General features: G+C 48.4%; 1 protein-coding gene across 4 annotated transcripts in view; it reads left to right on the forward strand.

Moving 5' to 3' along the window:
- Positions 1-22272, forward strand: part of Grap2 (GRB2 related adaptor protein 2) — a 72366-nt gene extending 50094 nt beyond the window's left edge. For all 4 annotated transcript variants that reach the window (XM_069999599.1, XM_069999598.1, XM_069999600.1 and 1 more), the window contains 7 exons: positions 1488-1579; positions 9378-9469; positions 12601-12720; positions 17024-17192; positions 19251-19463; positions 20775-20897; positions 21261-22272. In XM_069999599.1, the coding sequence (XP_069855700.1) occupies positions 1502-1579; positions 9378-9469; positions 12601-12720; positions 17024-17192; positions 19251-19463; positions 20775-20897; positions 21261-21440 (975 nt within the window). In that variant the 5' untranslated portion in view covers positions 1488-1501 and the 3' untranslated portion in view covers positions 21441-22272. The remainder of the gene's footprint in view (positions 1-1487; positions 1580-9377; positions 9470-12600; positions 12721-17023; positions 17193-19250; positions 19464-20774; positions 20898-21260) is intronic.
- Positions 22273-22808: the final 536 nt, after the last annotated feature.

Below are 22808 nucleotides of genomic sequence, written 5' to 3' on the forward strand. Positions count from 1 at the left end.
ATCTTGTCTACTGGGACAGAAAGCCCCACTGAGAGGACAATTGTGGCCCCAGTGTGCTGATGATTGAAAGTGCCCTGGGTCTGAGGATTACTTAGTAATTCACCCAAAGGGTTTGAGACTTAAGGAAATTTTGAAAAAAACATAAATGCCAAACCACAGCCTTCCAGATTCTGCCCTGACATTAATCTGTCTTAGCAGGGAATTGAATGATTTGATAGTCTTTTAAGACTTAAGTGTCACATTTCAGTGAGAAATTTTTATATCAGACAAAACTTCCCTGGTCAGGCTGCTTTGACTGGGCAAAGATGCATGCCAAAAGATTCTCTTTAAAATATAGGCATGGCTCAAGGGATAGAGTGCCAGGGGACAGAGATTCTAAAAAAAAAAAAAAAGCTAAGATTAACTCCTTAAAAACAACAGCAACAACAAATGATTCCACCCTCAATTTAGTACCTGGACCAGCAGCATTGACCTTTTTGCAGGGCATTGCCAGAAAGGATAGGTCTGTCACATCTATAATGTTAGCTACACAGGAGGCTGAGATCTGAACATCTTGGTTCAAAGCCAGTCTAAGCAAAAAAAAAAAGTCTTGGAGACTCTTATCCCCAACCAACCAGCAGAAAGCTAGAATTAGTAAAATGCCAGTCACAAAAGTGAGAAAGCCCCAGTTCCAGCCCAAAAAAGCAGGGGGAGGGGGAACAAGATGTTAATTTAGAAATATCAAAATAGAAATGTCTGAAATGAACTTGGTTTACCCTATAGTAATAAAATAATTTATTTAACTAACCAAATCTCCCACCTCAAAAAAATAAAAATAAAACAACAACAACAACAAAAAAATACTTCCTACTCTCAAACCATGCAGAAGGACGCTGAGTTCCCCACTGGCCAATGCTGGATAATTCTCTTAAATGATTCAGATATAAGAGGGAAAATGGCATCTGTCTAATTAACACTGCCTGGTTAAATATAGCTGCCAAGGCACAGCCTGGGGACAGTGTTTACAGAGCAGCCTTCAGCCCCTCGGGCCTCGCGTTCCAGTTGATAGCAAGCCTACAGTGCTTATCAGCTGGAAACAGAGAGGACCTAGAAGTGGGGACTGGCCAGGGCAGGCCAGGGAGCTGGATGGGGAGGAGAAAGGCTGAAGCCAGCTGAATTTCTTGCTCCCTGTTTCTGGGGATTCAAAACAAAAACGATCCTGGGCACCAGATCCCAAAGGTTCTAGTAGCTGTTGCTTTAAAAAGCAACAACAACAACCACAACAATAACACAAAGAAAAGAATCAAAAAGAACCACAGAAATAAGTTCTCATCCTGCACGCAGCGCAGACCTCGCTGTTCCCTGAGCCTTGCGGTCAGGCCTGCAGACATTCACTGTCAACAGCTCTCCTGCCTACTGCAGAGACTGCTAGGCATTGCCATCTGCTCTGCAGTCCTGGGGTCCTTCCCTGGCAGAAAGACACAATGACCATGTCATTTCTCTTCCAGCTCCACCTCACGACATGGAAGCTGTCGCCAAGTTTGATTTCATAGCCTCAGGCGAAGACGAACTGAGCTTTCATACTGGAGATGTCCTGAAGGTAGGCAAGGTGTTGGGGAGTTGAGGTCTTGGGGGGGGGGGGTGAGTCTGGCCACTGTCACCTGACCATCCATACCAAGAACTGAACAGTTTGTTATGAAAAATAGTTCATTTCTTTCTAGAAAGTTCCTTCTAGGTACCCATGTGCCAGACACCAGGCTGCACTATGGAAACAGAGTTTCCTAAGTCATTATCCTTGTCCTGAGAGGGAAAAACACAAGAAAGAGCTGGGCCTGGCACAGATGGGCTCATGCAGATGCTCTGGCTGGGGTGTCAGAGAGCTCAGGTGAGGGGACACGTGGCTACCATGAAAGATGGGGGCTTGGAGGAGCGGGTGGCATGGGTGTCCAGAGTCTGGGTCTCAGTGAAGTACCAAGTCACGCTGGATGCAGGGAAATGGTCAGGGGCAAGAGGGGGTGGATAGGAAGCCCGGGGTTTGACTAAACAAAGGCCCTGCACTGGAGCTGCTCAGAGCCTCCTTAAAACTTGCCTTCAGCCTGCCCTTGAGTTGTAGTGGCCACTTGCAGAACTCAAGTGGCCTTGGACTTCCACCTTGCAGGCTCCGGCTCACATATTCGGCGAGTTAGCCCTTGCTTTTTTGCAAAAGAACATAAGCCCTTCCAGAGCCCATCTGGAGTATAGGTAACACTAATGACCACTGCCCCAGGGGGAGGGGCTCTGAGCATCTTCCTGGAGCCTGGCCCTGTCTCCAGCGGCCTGGACTGTAGGTCATCTCCACCTCCCTCACTGAATCCTGGTGTCAGGACACTGAGCTGACACTCACTGAGTTCCTATTTAGGGTCAGACCTGGCTCAGTGGCTTGGGGGCATTCCTTCCTCATCTCAGCAAGCCTAGAGACTGCTTTCTCCCCCATCAACAAGTCTTCAAGTGAGTAAAACTTACACGAGACCAGGGTCACACCAGTAGACGCTGACCAAGCCAGGTCCAGTGTAAACTCTCTCTCTCTCTGTCTCTCTCTGTCTCTCTCTGTCTCTGTCTCTGTCTCTGTCTCTCTCTCTCTCTCTCTCTCTCTCTCTCTCTCAACATGGACATGCTTCCTTCATATCTCTCACTAGAAAGAAGCAGGAGCAGTACACAAGGAATAAAACAAACCTTGAATCCACATAGCTGTGGGTCAGCCTCCCACCCTACTAGCTGTGTGGTCTTGGGCCTAGTTGCCTGCCCTCTCTGAGCTTCAGTGTTTTCCTCTGTCTATCCCTCGGGGTCCAGGAAAGGATTAGGGGTAATTGTCCTGGCCAAAAGCAGTTTCTCAATAAATGGTCACTGTATTAACAGTGTCCATTTCTGCTGTCCCTACCTGTTTAGATGATTTCCACCACCCCTCCACTAACTTCTTTGCCTCCTGCCTCTCCCTCCTTCAGGCATTCTGCATACTGGTCCCAGGAGGCTTTTTATAGACGGCAAACCAGATCATATTGTCTACTCAAAATCTAAACCATCCGGCTCCACCATATCATCTGATCTCATGCTGTACACACACACAGGCACACAGACACAGACATACACACACAGACACACACACAGACACACATAGACACACAGATACACACACACATACACATACACAGACACACACACACACACTGTAATTTGTTTATTTATTTATTTTTGTTGGTCTCTGGACTTGAACTCTGGGCCTGGGGCACTGTCCCTGAGCTTTTTTGCTCAAGGCTAGCACTCTACCACTTTGAGCCACAGCTACTTCCCATTTTCTGGTGGTTAGTTGGAGATAAAAGTCTCTAAGAAGGACTGAGAATGTGACCTAGTGGTAGAGTGCTTGCCTAACATGCATGAAGCCCTAGGTTTGATTCCTCAGTACCACATACACCAAAAAAGCCAGAAGTGGTGCTGTGGCTCATGGTAGAGTGCTAGCTTTGAGCTGAAGAGCTGAGGGACAGCACCCAGGCCCAGACCAAGCCCTACAACTGACCAAAAACAAAAGACTCGCCGGGCGCCAGTGGCTCACACCTATAATCCTAGCTACTCAGGAGGCTGAGATCTGAGGATCGTGGTTCAAAGGCACCCCGGGCAGGAAAGTCTGTGAAACTCATATCTCCAATAAACCACTAGAAAACTGGAAATGGTACTGTGGCTCAAGTGGTAGAGCACTTGCCTTGAGCTGAAGAGCGCAGGAACAGCACCCAAGCCTAGAGTTCAAGCTCCACGACCAACCAAAAACAAAACAAAAAAGTCTCAAGGACTTTCCTACTGGGCTGGCTTTGAACCACGATCCTCAGATGTCAGCCTCCTGAGTAGCTAGGATTACAGGCGTCTCTCTCTCTCTCTCCTCTCTCTCTCTCTCTCTCTCTCTCTCTCTCTCTCTCTCTCACACACACACACACACACACACATCTTTGTGCACATACTGCCCCCAGGTTCCACTGCAACACACACATACACTGCCCTAGCTCAGACCCCAATCTATGTGTCCTCGTCCCCACTGTGCACACTGTGCACACTGGACCGGCTCTGCTAGGCACTCCTCCCTCTTCAGCTCTTCCCTGGCATTCATACACTTCATTCTGGGACATGTTCACCTTGCTTCGCATGGCAGCTGTTTATAGATAGGCTGTATAGGGCTCACACTACTGCACCCTGGTTCTATAGTATCTGTCTGTGGGAACGTGCAGGTGTATAAGTGTGGTACCGGAGATTCTCACATCCAGGGCCTTCCCTTGTTCAAAAGCACTCTACCACTTGAGCTACAACCCCGTCCCTTTGGGGGTTTAGTTATTTTAGGCAGTAGGGTCTTGCATTTTTGCCCATGGCTGGCCTGAACTCTTTTGATCCTCCTACCTATGCCTTCCAGAAGCTGGGATCATAGGTGGGAACTACCATGCCCACCTTACTGGTTGATAGGGGGTTCTCGCTAAGTTTTTCCCTATCCTGACTGGAATTGCAATCCTCCTGCTCTCAGCTTCAGAGGTGCTGGGATGAATGACAGATGTGAGCTACCATACCCAGCCCTTGTGCTTGGGATTAATTACACATTTCCATGTTGCTACCCTACTGGCCGAAGCTCTTTAAGGGCAGGACCGTCTCTACCTCAAATGTTTCCAAAAGCACGAGGTTGGTCCTCCATAGTGTTTGTGAAGTAAATGAGTGGTAAATTCTTTCACAAGAAATACTACCATGCAAGGATCATCTTTATGTCTTCCTAAAATTCAACACAAGTCACAGCCTTAACTAGATGCCCAGTATCTACCTCTTTTTCATTCAGTATCAACTTCTTAAATCACCAAATCATGTTTCCACATGCTTATTTAGAATTCTTTTTTGTTTGTTTGTTTGGTCAGTCATGAGACTTGAACTCTGGGGCCTGGGTGCTATCCCTCAGCTCTTCAGCTCAAGGCGAGCACTCTACCACTTGAGCCACAGCGCCACTTCTGGTTTTCTAGTGGTTTATTGGAGATAAGAGTTTCATGGACTTTCCTGCCCGGGCTGGCTTTGAACCATGATCCTCAGATCTCGGGCTCCTGAATAGCTACGATTACAGGTGTGAGCCACTGGCGACAGGCCTTATTTAGAATTCTATCGGACCAACTCTCTCTCTCTTTTCAAATTCTGCCCATTGATGCTGAGAGCACCCGCAGGGAACCCACAGGACTGCTCCACGGTAGCCTTAGCACCATGTCTTGGCTCTCATGTGTCATCTTAGCAGGGGTCTATCTCAGCCTGAAGTGGGAACCACCCCACCCTTACATTCACTTTAAAGCTGGCACTTGGTGGCTATCCCAACAATTCACTTTGTGGTCCTCTTGGCTCTTTCCTGGCCTTCAGTGCTAAAGAGGAAACAGAACTTTCCATTAAACAGGAACAAAAAAGAATCTTCAGTCACCAACCACCCTCAGACAGTGAGTTCCCCTAGGGGAAAGGCTCTACTTATCTCTGTATTCCAAGCAGCTAATTGCAAACAGCAGGTGCTTACTACATGTTGATTTGACCGGGCTAGTAAACAAGATTGTAGGCAAGAAACCTCTGCCGAATGACTTGATCTCTGTTCTCCCAGGAAAGAATATTCAGAAGGCACGTGGGCACGTCACACCTCAGACCTGTAGATCCCCACATCATCGGAATTATGTTGGAATTTGCCGGGAGCTTTGAAAAATGTCTCTTGACCCAGTCATTTCTACCTGCGTCTGTAATGTGTCCAACTCAACCCCATTTCTTTCTCCTAAAAGGGTGACCTGAAAGCACTGAGTTAATCCCACATAATTACCTTCCTTGGTGCTTCAGCTTTCTACTCTGCCTCTAAGAGCTGTAATTCCATCCAATTTTACTTTTTTTCTCCAGCTGTACTTTTGGTCTTTCTCTTCCCACGTCCAACTTATTCTCAGTCCATGTAACCCAGAAAATTATTCTCCTAGGGAACATTTTAAGAAGTAAGGTACAGCAATTTCAGTGTAAAATTCGGTGTGTTTAGGCTGAACACTTTGCTCAGGTTTATTTGATGGGTACAAGAGATAGGGGGAACCAAATTGATGGAGAGATGAGAAGAGGAAGTTATGGGTTCTGAGCCTGCAACAGCATGAGGAAACTGTCCCCTCCTCCTGCCAAGTACTGTTTTTTCTTTTTGCAGAAAATGAGATTTTTTTTTTTTAAGACCTTGTCTTCTCTCTACCATAAAAAGCCTGTAAATTCAGCCTCCGGCAGGCCAGGCACCAGGCGGTAGAGACAAATGGCCAGCATTGTGGGGATAATGTTTCATTTTCTGCAGGAGGTGGTTAGGTAGATATGAGACATGGTTACTAAGATCATGGCTTGATTCAGGCCAGAGAACCAGGTGCCAAATGTGGCTCCAACCTTGATAAACTAGTTTCCAAAAGACCTTTCCCCCTTGAATCTTCTCCCCGGGCAAACATCATGTCTCGGTGTGATTCCAAAGCTGAAAATCCAGAAGCAGCTACATGGAGGAAAATGAGGATATCTTCCAAGTGGATAGAAGGCACTGGTGCTGAGTTTTGTAGTTCTTCCCCTGACCTAGATTTTGGGCTCTCTCTTCAGCAACCCCCGCCCCCTCCAACATCCACATGCACACACACAGCTTGAGTGATACCAACAGTCACATCTGATGTTAGAGATTGTATCGTTCTCTCTTCTCAGCAATTCTCAAACTCAAATATGGGACATGCTTTTATTTCTTCAGAACAAGTGATTATACTCCAAACACACACACATAGAATGCTTTAAAGAACCTAGAAGCCCTTCCACACCCTCCAGAGCTGGAGGCCTTCCTGTAAGGACATCACATTGGGCAGAATTATATTTGACAACAGCATACACTTGCAGCTGCCAGGGCTCATTTGATCTCGCCTTGGCGCTGAGGCGCAGGGGGTTATTATTATCCCCAGTTTTTAGATGGCTAATTGACTTGCCCAGCGTCGCTTAGCTAGTGACAGAGACGAGCTAGAAAGCAGGTCTTCTCGTTCCACATGCATGGCGTTCTCCCCTTTCTCCCATCCCCGGAGTGATGGTAGAAATAGGTCACCATCGCTTCTCCAGCAGGTTGCTCTCTACAGTTCCTGTTCCTCTTCCCAACCTTTGTGTTTCTGGGAGAGAGAAACCCCTGACTTCAACCCCACCCACTGTGGATGAAACCCAAACCCCAGTGCCCAGCCCACCGCTCCTGAGTCCAACACACATATCAGCTGCTAGCTGAGCTTTATATCTCAGTTGAAAAATTCAACTCAAATTCACCCGCGTACAATCTGAGCCTTTCCTGCCCCTCCTCCTCCTCCTTTCTATTCCAGTGAAGCCATCTTCACCCACTCAGTCTCCCAGGCTAGAAACCCAGAGTCTCCCAGAATCCCCTTCTTCCTCAGAGCCCCCAAATGGCTACAGAATCCTGTCTGTCTTGTCTCTTCCATTCCTCTAAAATACATCCTCAAGTCTTCTTAGCCTGGGGGAGCTACACTCACCTTCCTCCTGGCCCCGCTCTGATTCTACCCTGCCCCTTGTTTATCTTCACGCTCCAAAATTCGGATCCCCTTAATTCCTATTTTTACTGTTAGTTCTCTCCTTTTGTGGCTCTTCACAAAGTTCCAGATAAAATCCAACCTCTTTGACATGAGTGAGGCCGGGTGCTCCTGGCTTTCCTCCAGAATTCATCATCTAAGTCCCAGCCATACTGAGGCACTTAGCTCCCAGAATGCACCACACTTCTCATACCCTAGATGTAGTTCTGACTCTGCCACCTAACTGACTTTTCTCATTGCTTGGACAGCTAGCCTCTCCAAGGCATCCTTCCTGCCCATTTCCTGCCTTCCCCTCCTCTCCAAGTACTGCCATCTATGAAGACATTTTCAGCTACAAGAAATGGAAACTAAATATGGCTTAGGCAATAATGAGTTATTATTTCTCAAAAGCCACAAGTGGGAGGATTGTCATGCGATTACTTCATCGGGGTCCCTTCCATCTCTTGCTCTACCATCCTCATTTAGAATTGTTCAGAAACATTCTTGGTGGGGGTGGCAAATACTTAGCAGCGAATCTCATTATCTGAAATAACAAGGAGCAGTTGAGAGCCAGGGTTGGTGGATAATGAGGAACCAAGACAGGTGACAACATATGAGGTAATGTTGTACAGCGAGAAAACAGAGAAGCCATATTTTAGAGGTAGAATGGAGAGTCTTTATTAAAAGGCCGGTGTCTGCAAATGGACTCTTGTCCCAAAGATCTGCAGCCTCGTGAGTACACTTAAGCCTGTCAGAAAACTGAGCCATGAGAGCTGGAGAGGAAAGAAAAAGCAGACCAACAATACCAACAAACCAGATCAGCTCCAATGGAGAGCTGAAGTGGAATGCCACGGTGACCAGAGAAAAGACAGGAGACAGGAGACAGGACATGCACACGGAGACATGTGGCATGACGTAATGGTGCCTGTGTTGGCCCAGGCCTAAATAGGGTCAGGTCAGGGGGTGGGATCACAGGGAGCTTGAGAGTTCATGACCCAAGACTGGCATTGTAACCTATTATCCAAGTCCCCGCCCCTGCCTCTAGAAATTCAGGCATGCCCATCACCTGGAAGGTGGGACTTCCCTGCCTCCACCAGGAAAACAAGATGGTGTCAGTCAAACCTAATACCCTATCATCCACCATGTGGCCAAGATGGCGCCAGTTACATTCAGCATCCCTACTTCATTTGGGGATTCAACCCCTCAAAATAGCTTCTTTGTTTTCTCACCATACAACAGTGTCAGCCACCACAGGACCTTACCTTGTAACAAGATGGAACTTTTGGGTTTACTTGTGAGCTGACTTTTTCAGCAAGCAAATCATCCCAACTATTTGTAAAACATTCAACATGAATATAGAGAGTCTCTATTTTGAAAGCTGGTCCCAGTTAGACCTGTAAGTTTTAATCCTCTTGTTTAAAAATAAAAAAGTCCATTTTTTTTTTCTTTTTGGTTTCCTGGTTACCTAGGAAAGAAGGAAAAGCCACAGAGTAGGTGTTACCACCTCCTACCATCTGGCCAGATGAGGAGCTGAAGGTGCTGAGATCTGGGAATTTCCATCGTAGAAGGAGAGAGAGAAGGATAGAAATCGCTCAGTGCTGGGTCAGGAGGCCACACTATAAGGAGGTGGCATAGATAGGTGGTACAAGTGGACAGAAATTACTAGCGGTTGAGAGAAGCCAAACCCCAAAGACAGAGCAGCTGTGCTCCCTCCTCCTCTGCTGGGGGAACTTGCAGAGCCACTCTCTAGTTCCTTGGGCTTATTTTCCTCTTGCCTTGTGATAGTCTCCCTGCAGAATCCTCGTCCTGTTTTCTCCCATGTAGATCTTAAGCAACCAGGAGGAGTGGTTCAAGGCGGAGCTTGGGAGCCAAGAGGGATACGTGCCCAAGAATTTTATAGACATCCAGTTTCCTGAGTAAGTATTTCCAGCCTGCTGAGATGGGCCTACCCACACACGTTCTTACTTTTTTCAGTCGTCTCTAAAATTATCCATGCATATCCAAGAAACTGTCAGAAGTGGCTGCCTCTAGAGATCTTCCTTCAGAGCCTCCCGAGCCACACAGTGGAAGGCCAGGGGTGGGAGGAAGATTTGCATTTCATTTCATTCCCTTTTGAAGTCTACACCATGTGCTTGGATCGCCTGCTTTAAGATTTTTTTTTTAATATATATAAAAGGAATTTTACATTAAAATCACCTGTAATGATTGCACTAGCAGTTTCCAAAAAATCCACAGGGGGCGCTGTTCACCTCCCCTGCTGCAAATGCAAGGCACTTCTCCATTTACCTCCCAAGCTCACTTTCCACCCTCTGAAGGGAGCCCAAACAGCCTGGCCCTTAATGGGGGGTTGGGGGGGTGGCGGGTACACGGATACCCCTGCCTTCCTTAAAGCCTGTACTCCCCCTCAGAGCAGTGGGTAGGGAAAGGGGGAAATTCCTTCCAGAAAGAGGAAGTGAAACGCTGAGATTACGCTGTTAGTATCAAGAATGGACCACAAAGGTTAGATAGAAATCTAATCTTGTCTCAGAGCCAAAGTCTAACCCCAAGAGCACAGGTTTGTCAGAAAACCAGAGTGGTATTGATGATTTGTGACGTGTGGCTGCAACACTTTCAGTGGCCCACTACTGACCACTGAACCAGAAGAACAATCCCTGAGCACGCCTGCACCTGCCCTGTCCCAGGTACTCCACTGTCCCACCACCTGCTGGGGGGCTGCTTTGTACTTCCCTGCACCTCCACCTTCCAGCCCCCTCCTCATCTCAGGTATGCAAGGACAAAGAAGCCACCCGAGAGAAGCTCCCGATTCCCTCCCTTTGTCCTCACACCTCCCCCTCCTACAACCCCACTCAGACACTCTGCCTTCCTACAGCTGTCAGGAAGGAACTGTGGGTGCTTCTAACAGAAATCCCCACCCCCTTTCTCCCACATCAACTTTCCGTCCCCCTCTGCTGGAACACTTCTGTCGGCAAACACACACTACAATCATCTCTGCCATCATCTTACCAAAAGAGAAACACAACCAAGAGACTTGGCCCCCAGTGCTTTCCAGCTACTGCTTTATTTCTTTAAAAGCATTGCTTATGTTCAGTTCCAACCTCTCACCCCCCCCATTCTCCCTGAAGCCCCCAGGACTCCTTTGAACCTTCCTGCCAGGCCTCAGCCGCCCATTCTCAGCCATCATCTCAGCACAAACGGACCTAGGTATCTCTTCTTCCTATTGAGACATGTTCTCCATATGGACTCTGTGGGTCCTATGGTCTTCCCACCTTCCCGAGTGCTCCTCCCTAGTCTCCTTTGCTGGTTCTCCTCACCTCCTCCACCCTTCTTTAGGTTTCAGTTTAGAGGGCTCCCTTCTCAGTGAAGCACTGTGATACATACATACATACGTACATAGGTGTATATATGTATGTACAGTATGTATGTATGTATCACAGTGCTGAGGATTGAACCCAGCAGCTCACACATGTTACACAAGTGCTCTGCCACTGAGCTATATCCCCAGTTATCATATTTTAAGTGACTTTCATCACCTACAACCTCTCTCCCATTTCCATTTCTTTCCATATGCTTATCTTCCTCTGACACACTGTACATTACGATGTTGTGTGTGTCCTCAATGAGAAGACCGTCACTTCCCTAAGGTCAGGGTTGCTTGTTGATCTGCACCACACCCTATTCCCAGCACCGAGAAGAAGACTGTGCACGAAGTACTAACAAAAGCTATCACATGCGTAGCTTTGGAATGCTTCAGAATATTGAAATCCTGGCCGTTCAGGTCTAATACAAAAATGTGGGGAAATCTCCAGTTGGAGAACAAATCTACTTTCTGTATCCCCTGTTGCCTCTGATTTAACATTTCCTCAGGGCTGTGGCTATTGTAGAACTCGTGGTGTTTTCTTCCCCCTTCTCTATTGCATTTCCTACGTGCGTCCTGAAGGGGTGGGTGGCAAATTCTCTGGCAAGACCTCCATTAGCCTTGTCTCTGGGGACAATCTAGCTTTCCCCACTTTGACAGTGGTCTGTAATAAGCACATCCCTCCTATCTTCCCTGTCTCTAGTCCAGAGTCTCTATCTGGAGGGTATGCTCAGTGGCCCTCAAAGGGATTCAGGGCAGAGGCCTGCTGGGCCTTTGTGTTCAAGCCACATGCAGAGTATTAGCCATCTGCGGCAGCAGTTAGAGCAGCCACCTTGAAGCCTTGGGATCCTGCCCCACCTTTGGCTACAAACTCTCATTTCGCTCTCAGGGATAGAGGGAGGTTCTGGCCTCCTGCCCTGAGGGAGCCTCTGTTTGCCTTGCGTTGTGTAAGTGTTTGACTTGGTCACGCACACCCTGCCCTCTCTGCTGCCTGTTGTGGCAGCCGTCCTGAGACAACAGATCTGGCTGTTTCTTCTTTCGACAGTAAAGATGAGTTTCCAGGCTGGGGTTGTTTTTTGTGTGTTTGTTTGCTTCTTAAAGTAGAGGGCCCCAAAGTACTAGGAATCACCCATAAATGACTGCAAAAGAGCTGGTTGCCAGCCTCCCTCTTCTTGGAGCGTGTGCAGGGCTCTGAGCCCTCGCACCCCAGAGCAGCCCATGCATACTCCCCCTCCGATACCCCAGGAAGTATCTCCACTCAACAGAGTTCCTGGTGGCCAGGCAGTGAGTGTCCCAGGCCCTGTACTGCAGTGTCCACAGCAGCCCGCCCTCCCCCATCCTCTGTCCCTTCCATTCTTTCCCCCTCCCCCCAGCTGCAGCTGGCGGCTGCTCCTCGGTGACTCACTCCCACACTGCCCCATTTTGGTGCAGTGGCACATTGCCAGGATGCACGCTTTCCAGACTGGAGAGCCGCTTCTCCTGGAGGGAAGGAACAAAAGGATGAGAGCTGAGGAATACTCGCTTGCTTCTCCAGAGAACTGCTGAGAGCAAGCCTGGAGCCCTGAGGTGCCCTCTCTGCCCTGTGCTATGCAGGGTCCCTGCCTGGCCTCTCTTCCCTGCTGTGGACCGTCTCTGTTTTCCCCCTCCACTAGTTTGTTCTCACAAGATCCTTTGTCCTCTCTTCCCCTGTAGGTGGTTTCACGAAGGCCTCTCCCGACACCAGGCAGAGCACTTACTCATGGGCAAGGACGTTGGTTTCTTCCTCATCCGAGCCAGCCAGAGCTCACCAGGTGACTTCTCCATCTCCGTCAGGTATGGGCCACCCCCAGCCTGCCCTCACCTTCTTAGCCTGGAACTCCCAGACTGCTGAAGCCAGGAGGCAACCCCTCAAACAGGCCCCAGTGAGCAGAAGCCAAGGGGACTGCGCATGCTGCCTCCTTATCATCCGTGCTTGCTGTCCACTTCCTGAACATGTGTCCTCAGCACCTCAGTACATTGGGTCGTGTTCAAAATTCGATATCTAGTCACCTGTCCCCCCTCCCCCCCCATACCATAGCCCAGGTGTTCCTGGAAGAGCGGGATTATTATCTACTCCATCTCTGTGCACTTCACAGAGCTTCGCACCCTTCAGACAGCTCATGAAGGACTTGTGGAAGGATGGAGAGGATGAGGAAGGCAAGGAGAACTCCCTCTTGCCCATACCCTTCTGGGGTTTAAATCTTAACCTTTTCTATTACCACTCATGTGTGTCTGAAAAAGGGCAGGGGAAAAATAGAACCCAGTCCCTGCTGTGGGCTGCTATGAGCTGCTTCAACATAGGAAAGCAGAGCCGAGCAGAGAACAGCAGAGCTGAGCAGAGCAGAGCTCAACTGGTCTGGGAGGGGGGTAACCTGAGAAGTGACTCCCAGGCAGAGGCCTCAGGTGTGAGTGTGGGGCATGGGGTCAGTATGTCCACCATCGATCGATCGATCACAAGTCAGACTTGTGATCGATCACAAGTCAGACTTGGCGAGCACCCGTGAACATGCAGGAAGTGCAGCTGACAGTAGAGGCGGAGAGGGAGGAAGAGAAGAACCTGTGTTGTGAAATCCTCCTGCCTGCTGCCTGTGATCCCACAGGAACAGGATCCTGGGGTCCTGTCGCAGGTCCCTGTCCTTTAACAGATTTTGAAGGCACACTCTTTACTGCTTCCAATTTAAAAATCTAATCTCAGGTAATAAATGGTAGCAACTTCGCTATGGAGAAAGAATACATTTTTATTTCATTCCATTCTGTTTTTGAGTGGTACTGAGTTCAACTCAGAGGGCTGTGTTTGCTAGGCAGCTATTCTACTCTTGAGCTATATCGCTTGCCCTTCTGTGCTTTTAGTTCTTTCTCAGATAAAGTCTCCTGTTTCTTCTCAGGGCCAGCCTCAGATTATAATCCTCTTTTCTATGCTCCCACATACCTGTGATTACAGGCCTGTACCACCACACCAGCAAGGATAGATATATTTTAACATAGGAACAAAGGACATATAGATAAGGACTTACAACCATTTGTATGTACATGCACCTCTAGAATGCTTGAAAATAGCCTGCCCTTTTAGCATTGCTCTTGTAGTCTTGCTTAAATTCTTATTTCTCCTTAACTAAAAGTCTTTGTGGCTGGGTGCCAGTGACTCTCTTTTTTTTTTTTTTTTTTTTTGTCAGTCATGAGGCTTGGATTCAGGGCCTGGGTGCTGTCCCTCAGCTCTTCAGCAAAAGGCTAGTGCTCTACCACTTTGAACCACAGCTCTACTTTCAGTTTTTTGGTGGTTAGTTGGAGATAAGAGTCTCACAGACATTCCTACCCAGGGCTGGCTTTGAATTGTGATCCTCAGATCTCAGCTTCCTGAATAGTTAGGATTACACGTGGGCCACTAGTGCCCAGCCCTCTGATTTCCAACTAATGACCAAAAAAGCTGGAAGTAGAACTATGCTCAAGTGGTAGAGCACTAGCCTTGAGCACCAAAGCTCAGGGACAGCACCCAGGCTCTGCATTCAAGCCTAGGATGGATGGACACACACACACACACACACACACACACACACACACACACACACACACACACACACACACACACACACACACACACACACACACACACACACACACACACACACACACCTGTTTGTGTAGTTTAGGCAATGGTCAGCTTTAGCTCAGGTCAATATTAATGTATCACAAATTCTAAATTTCAAAGATCCTAATTAATGAACCTTTTTTCTATTTTAAAAAACTTTAAGTCTGGGGCTGGGAAGGTGGCTCAGTGGTAGAGCACTTGCCTAGCATGCCTGAGGCCCTGGGCTCGATTCCTCAGCACCACATAAGCAAAAAGAAAAAAGCTGGAAGTGGCGCTGTGGCCCAAGCCCAGAGTTCAGGCCCAACGACCAGACCCAGAAAAAAACAAAACAAAACAAAAAAAACTTTAAGTCTATTTTTTAAAGACCCTATTAGAAACTAGTAGTTTATAAACCAAGTAGTTCATGAGATTGAAAGGAAGCTCTGGGCTCCTTTGATTTTAATGACCTTGACCCTGACTTTGTAGCTAGGAATTACAGCTTCTATTTTCTTGACCGAAACAAATTCTGTTAAAGGCCAACCTTGTCTTCACCCCAAGTCTGTTCAAGTACTGAGGCAAGCAGCTCTTAGGGTGATTATTACTGTAGTCTCTATATCTTCTGCAGAACTATAGCACCATCTGTTCCAAAGAAAAATCATTTGTTTGCTGGGCACAGGCTCATATCTATAACCCTAGCTACTCTGGAGGCTGAGATCTGAGGATCACAGTTTGAAGGCAGTCTGGGCAGGAAAGTCCATGAGACTCTTATCTCCAGTAAACTACGCCAAAAAAAAGGCAGAAGCTCTAGCCTTGAGTAAAATGAAGCTCAGAGGCAGAGCCAAGGCCCATAGTTCAAGCCCCAGGACTGGCCAAAATAAGTATTTTTTATTTTAACATCTGCTTTCTGCCATGGGTACAAATAATTAAGAACGTAGTGTGGTCCCATCACTTAGCACTTACTGAGGATAGAAAACTCTAGACTGGATCAGAGCCCTGAGCCCCTGAGCCATATCTCTTCTATTCTCCTCTCAGAACTATGTCCACAGACCTGCACTGGCAACCCCCATGTGTCTCCTCCCCTGTGGCTTTTGAATAATTATAGCATGAAGGAATAGTTCCTCCAGCTGTAGTAATGGTTATACATCAAGCCATGGATCATGGAGAAACCTGTGTCAGTGACCAAAACTCAGGCAAGACCCAGTTACCCAAACATTTGGGCACGAGGTAACTGGATAGCCTTTAGTTGCACTAAGCTACGAACAGGGCCAGCCCAGCAGATGAGAATGAAGGCCAGAACTTTTCCTCCAAGCACAGACCCCTAAACCCACATCTAAGGAGCCTACACTAGCCTTCAGAGACATCTCTGAATCTCTAGAACCTTCTTGACTCTTGCCCTCTCTGCTAGATCAGGCTATCAGTAGCATCAGCGCCAGTATATCTTTAGACAGAATGTGTGACTGTTTGGAAAATAAACTCCACATCCAGCACAAAGTGACATGGTAGTGGAATAAGACTGGAGCTGACAGGCAAAGTCCAGTTGCCTCTGTCTAGATGAGTCAAACCCAGTGTTGATCTAAAAGAAAGTAATACCTTCCCATGATCAGAAGCAGACCTGGGCTTCTTGCCTCGACTCTGCCCCTAATTCACAGTGACCGTCACCAAGCCCCTGCACCTCTCTGAGCTTTCAACATGCTCACCTGAAATAGGAAAACAATCATGAATATCTTTCTGATTAAATGCTACAGTTCTATATCCCTGAAAGCTCACAATGCTTCTGTAATCTTAGTTATGCAAAACTTGAATGAAGATCAAGAAATTATCAAGATGGACTAGGAAAAATTATGACAAATTCTCTTAAGACCATTGGTATTAGACTTAAAGGAAATGGTTCAAAGTGTTTCAGATGTCAGAAAGAGAACTGGGACTTGAAGCACCCTTTGCCGCAGAATGTTTTTTGTTGTTTTTTTTTCCTTTATTTTGATTGTGTGGCTTGAACTCTGGGCCTGGACACTGTCCCTGAGCTCTGCAGCTCTACCACTTGAGCCTCAGCGCCACTTCCGGTTTTCTGAGTGGTTTATTGGAGATAAGAGTCTCACAGACTTTCCTGCCCAGGCTGGCTTTGAACTTTGATCCTCAGATCTCAGCCTCCTGAGTAGCTAGAATTATAGGTGTGAGCCACCGGCACCAGCTTGCTGCAGAATCTTTAGCATCGTGTAGGACTCTGGCAATGCCTTGTTTCAAACAAACATTATGAAAAGGTCTTTGATAACATAGTCTTCAAGACTCTTTGAACGCTTTTTTTTCTTGTAAATGGTTCCACTGTCCAAGGCAGATTCCAGCTCATCTGATGGGAAGTTGCCTCTCATGCCGCTGGTGTTGCATGTTCCTGCCTGCCTGCCCATTGATAGGCAAGTCATCCATCGCTACACTTCCTGCCCCATCAGACTGCCACCTTCCCTGCATGCAAACAGCCCTGCAGGCAGGGACACAGCCACCACGTAACATACAGCTTGGATTTGCCTTGCTCTCCAGGCACGAGGATGACGTTCAGCACTTCAAAGTCATGCGAGACAATAAGGGCAGTTACTTCCTGTGGACTGAGAAGTTTCCATCCCTAAATAAGCTGGTGGACTACTACAGGACAACATCCATCTCCAAGCAGAAGCAGATCTTCCTGCGGGATAGAACGCAAGAAGATCAGGTACAAGTCAGATCCCAGTCGAACCCGATCTAGAGATTGGAGGCAGTCCAGGTTCCCACATAAACCACCAGGAAAGTGTGTCTGCTTGGCAGACCTTCTGAAAGACAGGCTAACTGCAACCAGATCTCAGTTTCAGTCTTTTGTGGCTCTGGAAAGTTCTCAGATCCTCAGTTTCCCTCATCCACAAGATGGGTTATATCCACCTCATGGAAGGCAGTGTGAAGGTAACAGAATGGAGTATACCCCCATTTCCTGCATCAATCCTAATTATACTGCAAATACTCCATAAATATTAGTTCTTGGGGCTGGGAAGGTGGCTCAGTGGTAGAGAGCTTGCCTTGCATGCCTGAGGCCCTGGGTTCGATTCCCCAGCACCACATAAGAAAAAAGAAAGAAAGCCGGAAGTGGCGCTGTGGCTCAAGTGGTAGAGCACTAGCCTTGAGCTGAAGAGCTGAGGGACAGCGCCCAGGCCCAGAGTTCAGGCCCCGTGACTGGACCCCCAAAAAAAAATTAGTTCTTACTGGGAGTGCTGTTATTCTGTTATTCGTGGGCATTACAATATCAGTTTTCAGCCATGCTCCAGAGTTGCCCAAGAGTAGAAATGGGGGCTGCAGGCCTAGAGAGCAGGCTAGGGCCAGAACTAAAGCACCAGATGGGGCTTTGTGACAGCCTGGGGTAGGTTGGGGAGACACTGGAAGAGAAAATCAGACCTGGAATTATTTCTCTTAGAACTGTTTAGAATACAGAGGATTGTTCGTAGATACATTAAATTAAATACTAATTTAGTTACTAACTGCCCATATTTCCCTGGTCACGTTGAGAAACTTTCTGAGTGGGTTTTCTCAGCTGTAGAACACAGAGAGCCAGCAGTACCTCCCTCACAGGGCTCCCGTGAGGGCTAAACATGGTAGTCACAGCCCTGCCATTGAACGTGGCCCATGGCAGGCACTGAGGAAACAGCATCCGCTCCCATAAGTGTATTCACACCCACATGTACAAACACTCACTCAATATCTAAACAATCTTTCAGTGGAGAAGACTTGGTTATATGAGACAGGTATTATAGGGGGCGTAGAGATTGATTGGAATGCTTTGTATCCATGTGTGGAAATGTCACAATGAAATCCCCCCTTGTCTAGCTAATGTATGCTAATTAGACTAATCATCATCATTTTTAAAACGAGAGGCAGAAGCAGTGACTAGCATAATTGGAATCCTAAGGACAGGTGATTTGTTTAAAACCACATGCGCTTTGGGGAAGTAGAGAAAAGCCACCAGCAGTTTTTCAGGCTGGGAAGTGACAGTCTCAGAAGGGGTGTTCCCACCAGGTCACACGGCGCAGTCCAGAAAAGAAAACAGACCTTACCCAAGACATCATGAGTGATTTCTAACCAGGACATGGACAGAAATATTAACTTACTAGGTAGGATGTGTGCTCAAGAGAGAAGAGAGGCAATATAAAACTGCATTCAACTGGATTAAATGAGTTAATATTTGTAAAATGCCAGCATCGCCGAAACCCAGGACTCTATGTCATTGTTTGCTAATAAAAACAACAATAAAACATTTCTGATTCACAGGTTGTCACAGCATGTAGAAAGGCTTCACTCTTTCCCACCATGCCCAGCTCTGGGCCTGGTTTCCATGACACTGCCAGACTGTTGTTGCCCGTGTCCCTATCACCAAGCTGTGAATGGCAGCTCAAACCAGGCAAAGTTGTCAATAGCAGGGTTTATCTGGGGTGGTAGGATATCCAGCAGCATGGCAACTTGTGATAAGAAGAGATGGCATTGTGTCCATAAAATAGAATATTTAAGCCTGATTACCCAGAGTAAAACAAAGCCACCAGCTATGGCCTTCTGAATGGGTGCTGTGTGCACAGTGCTTATCTGTTAATGCTGAGGCCTGAACTTGAAACACTGGGCAAGTCTGAGACTCCCAGTGGCCACATTCTCAAGTATAAAGGTGGGCACCATGGCTTCTCTTGGATGCTCAGCTATGAGCAGTCCAGAAGCTGCCAGAAGACAGGGCCTGGATGGTGCCTATTCTCTCTTCCAGGGTCACCGTGGTGGCAGCCTGGACCGGAGGTCCCAGGGCAGCCCATACCCCAGCGGGGCTGCAGGAGAGGAAGTCAGGCCTTCAGTGAACAGGAAGCTGTCGGAGCACCCCTCTTCCCTTTCCTTCCAGTACCACCCACACCAGCCCCCACAGGGCCCCCCGGAGCCACAGCCCCCTCCACAACGGTATCCGCCACAGCACCATTTTCATCAGGTATGGGGGTACATACATTCGAGATGCAAGGGCCTGCCCTTCCTCCCCTACAACCACACCCCAGGCTAGGCCCAGCCTCATTGGCACTCACAGAGTTTACCAGGCCTCCAAATTTCTATGTACTTAAATGGCTTCCTGCCTGAACACACACACACACACACACACACACACACACACACACACACACACACACACACACACACACACACACACACACACACACACACACACACACACACACACACACACACACACACACACACACACACACACACACACACACACAAAAACTACCTGAGGACTCAATGAATCATCTCTTCATTTTCCTATCAGCAGAATTTCAAGTCTATTCATGCCCCTTAACCCATCTGGCTGTGGAATTGGACAAGAAAAAAAAAGGATTAACTCCTGCGATGGAGCTTTGCGTATTTATTTATCCCCTACCTATTCCAGATGGGATTTCGGGCAGCTTATGGAGATGGACAATACAACAGGATAACATCAGTCCTAACTTGCTTAGCAGGGCACAGAGCCCGCTGTGAGCTGCTCATATCTACTTCCCCAGCCCGCTCTCCCCCTCACCCTCACCCCCACCCACTAGCAGCCACGTGGCAGCCACACTGCACCACTCTCCCTACCTGGGCCCACGGTACTTTCTCTCATCTGTGGACTGTTAAAAGTTGTTCCTCTGCCTGAACAGCCCGTCCTTGGCCAATGCTGGTATTCAGGAATTGCATCTTCTATAAAGCCTTCCCTGATTTACCCAGGCTGACCTAAACCCTCTTCTTTCTGCTTGCTTAGCCCCTTAATATGCATGATACATCTCTAAAGGAAACTCCTTGGAGACAGGGCCCTTCTCTTTCTAGCAGTGTATCCCTAGTGCCTGGTACAATACCAGACACAAGGCAGGTGCCTGGTAAATATATCTGTTTTATTTTAATAGAACACATAGACAGACCGACAGACAGGCAGACAGACAGACAGACAGACAGACACACACACACACACACACACACACACACACACACACACACTAGATGTAGTGGTATGTGCTTGTAATGCCAATATTGGAGAGGCTGAGGCAGGAGCATTTGAACCTAGCCTGGGCTACAGAACCAGACACTCTCATAAAACAAAACAATGTATTAGAGGCCTGAGACCTGGGAGCGAGCAACTCCACAAATAAAATATCTAGGGTCCCTTCATCCTCCTCCCCTTCAGCCCATTACCCAGTGCCATGCCCAGCAGATATTCCTGGACATTGGGAGGGATGCCCCACCATGATGGGTGCCTGCTTGCATCTGCTCTTAGGACCGCCGTGGAGGCAGCCTGGACATAAACGACCGGCACTGTGTCATGGGCCTGGGCAGCGAAATGAATGCTGCCCTCATGCATCGGAGACACACAGACCCTGTGCAACTCCAAATGGCAGGGGTAAGTGAGCCAGGACGGGGGAGGGGAGGTAGAAGAGGACGGTGTGGAGTAGCTCCAGCGAGGCTGTCCGGTCCTACTCTGTTCACATCCATTTCTTGGCTCTAGTTCTAGCACTGGGAGCCCAGTGGCCTTTCTTTATGACCCACTGTAATCAGGACTAGATGGCACTTAGTCTCAGTGGTAGAGCACTTATCCAGCACATGTGAGGTCCTGAGATCCATCCCCAGCACCCCAAGAACAGAACAGACCTGTCCTGTGTCAGCCTCCAGGGAGGGTTGCACACCCGTTCTGAGGACCCTGTGGCCAGAGCAGCCAGTGGCTTCTCTATGCCTGTGGTCAGCAGTGTCCCTCGCTTCCCCACAGCGTGTGCGCTGGGCCCGGGCGCTGTACGACTTTGAAGCCCAGGAGGACGACGAGCTGGGGTTCCACAGCGGAGAGGTGGTCGAGGTTCTGGACAGCTCCAACCCATCCTGGTGGACCGGCCGCCTGCACAACAAGCTGGGCCTCTTCCCTGCCAACTACGTGGCCCCCCTGATGCGATGAATCCCTCTGGGGGTGCCAGGGACTTTCTGGCTGAGGACACCAACAAGAGAAGTGGCCAGGGAAAAAAAGCTGGACCTAATGAGTATTTTTACGTGCAAGTGTACATATATACATGAATATGAATGCGTGAATACATTTTTTTTTTGGGTCCGGTCGTGGGGCCTGAACTCTGGGACTGGGTGCTGTCCCTCAGCTCTTCAGCTCAAGGCTAGTGCTCTACCACTTGAGCCACAGCACCACTTCTGGCTTTTTTCTTTATATGGTGCTGAGGAATTAAACCCAGGGCCTCATGCATGAAGGCAAGCGCTCTACCACTGAGCCACCTTCCCAGCCCCGTGAATACATTTTATTACAGTAAATTATTGACAATTTGAGTTGGCCAATTAGCTGATGTGAGAGCGAAATCAGGTTGAAAGGATATTTCTACTTCTTTCTTGGGAGAGAAGAGGCAGTGGGGGAGTAGGAAGGGGACAGGGAGATGGAAGGGGATTTCTTCCTGCCCTTGATCCTGCCCACTGCCTTCCTGGTTGGGAAGTCTTCCCAGAGAGCAGCCACGCAGAGGCCACACCCGGCGTTGGACGCAGAACACTGGGTAGGGTAGACGTGGCCAGGCATGTTGCAGCTCACCTGCTGGGTTTTCCTCCAACTCCCCAAGGGTGGCACTGCCCTACTGGGAACATAAGGGCAGCAGGTTCAGAGCCATAGGCAGCAGGCAAGTGAGCAGGGAGCAGGCAGGGATGAGGTCAGGAGTGGCAGTTTGGAGAGCCCGGCCCCAAGGCTGGCCTCTAGTCTTTCATCTCAGGCTTTCATCTCAGTCCTCTTCCCTGTGACTGACAAAAGAGAAAACGCAGGCACCAAGTGCTGGGGAGCAGAGGATCTGCCCTAGCTGCACGTCTTCCCCCTTGCCCGCCCCTCCCGGGCCCCACGGCTCCCTGGGTGTAACTAACCTCCGATTCCTTGATTCTGCAAACAGAATCCCTGCTTCAGGAAAGTGCTTTAAGAAGCTCTGGCTGAGTGTGGAATTTGAAAGTCATGGCTTTGTGACTACAGGGTGGCCCTACAGTGCTCGGGTTTGCTCTTCACTTTCTGAATTTGACACACCAAAAAATGCTCTGCCCAGTAGTCCAGGGAAAAGCAAGAAATTGACTGGGGATGGACATATGGATGGATGGATGGATGGATGGATGGATGGATGGATGGATGGATGGATGGATGGAAGATGCCCCAGGACAGGAGCTGGCTTTGAAATGAATATCAGTTCAATCTGACTGTTGGACTCCACTCCCCCCCCACACCAGGAATTTCATGAGGGAGAACAACCCTACCCTTACTGTCCCTTCTTGTCACCTCAAACTAGAACTGTGTGTC

The sequence above is a fragment of the Dipodomys merriami genome, unplaced genomic scaffold (genome assembly GCF_024711535.1).
Source record: "Dipodomys merriami isolate MVZ:Mamm:240054 unplaced genomic scaffold, mDipMer1.0.p SCAF_55, whole genome shotgun sequence".
Classification (NCBI taxonomy): domain Eukaryota; kingdom Metazoa; phylum Chordata; class Mammalia; order Rodentia; family Heteromyidae; genus Dipodomys; species Dipodomys merriami.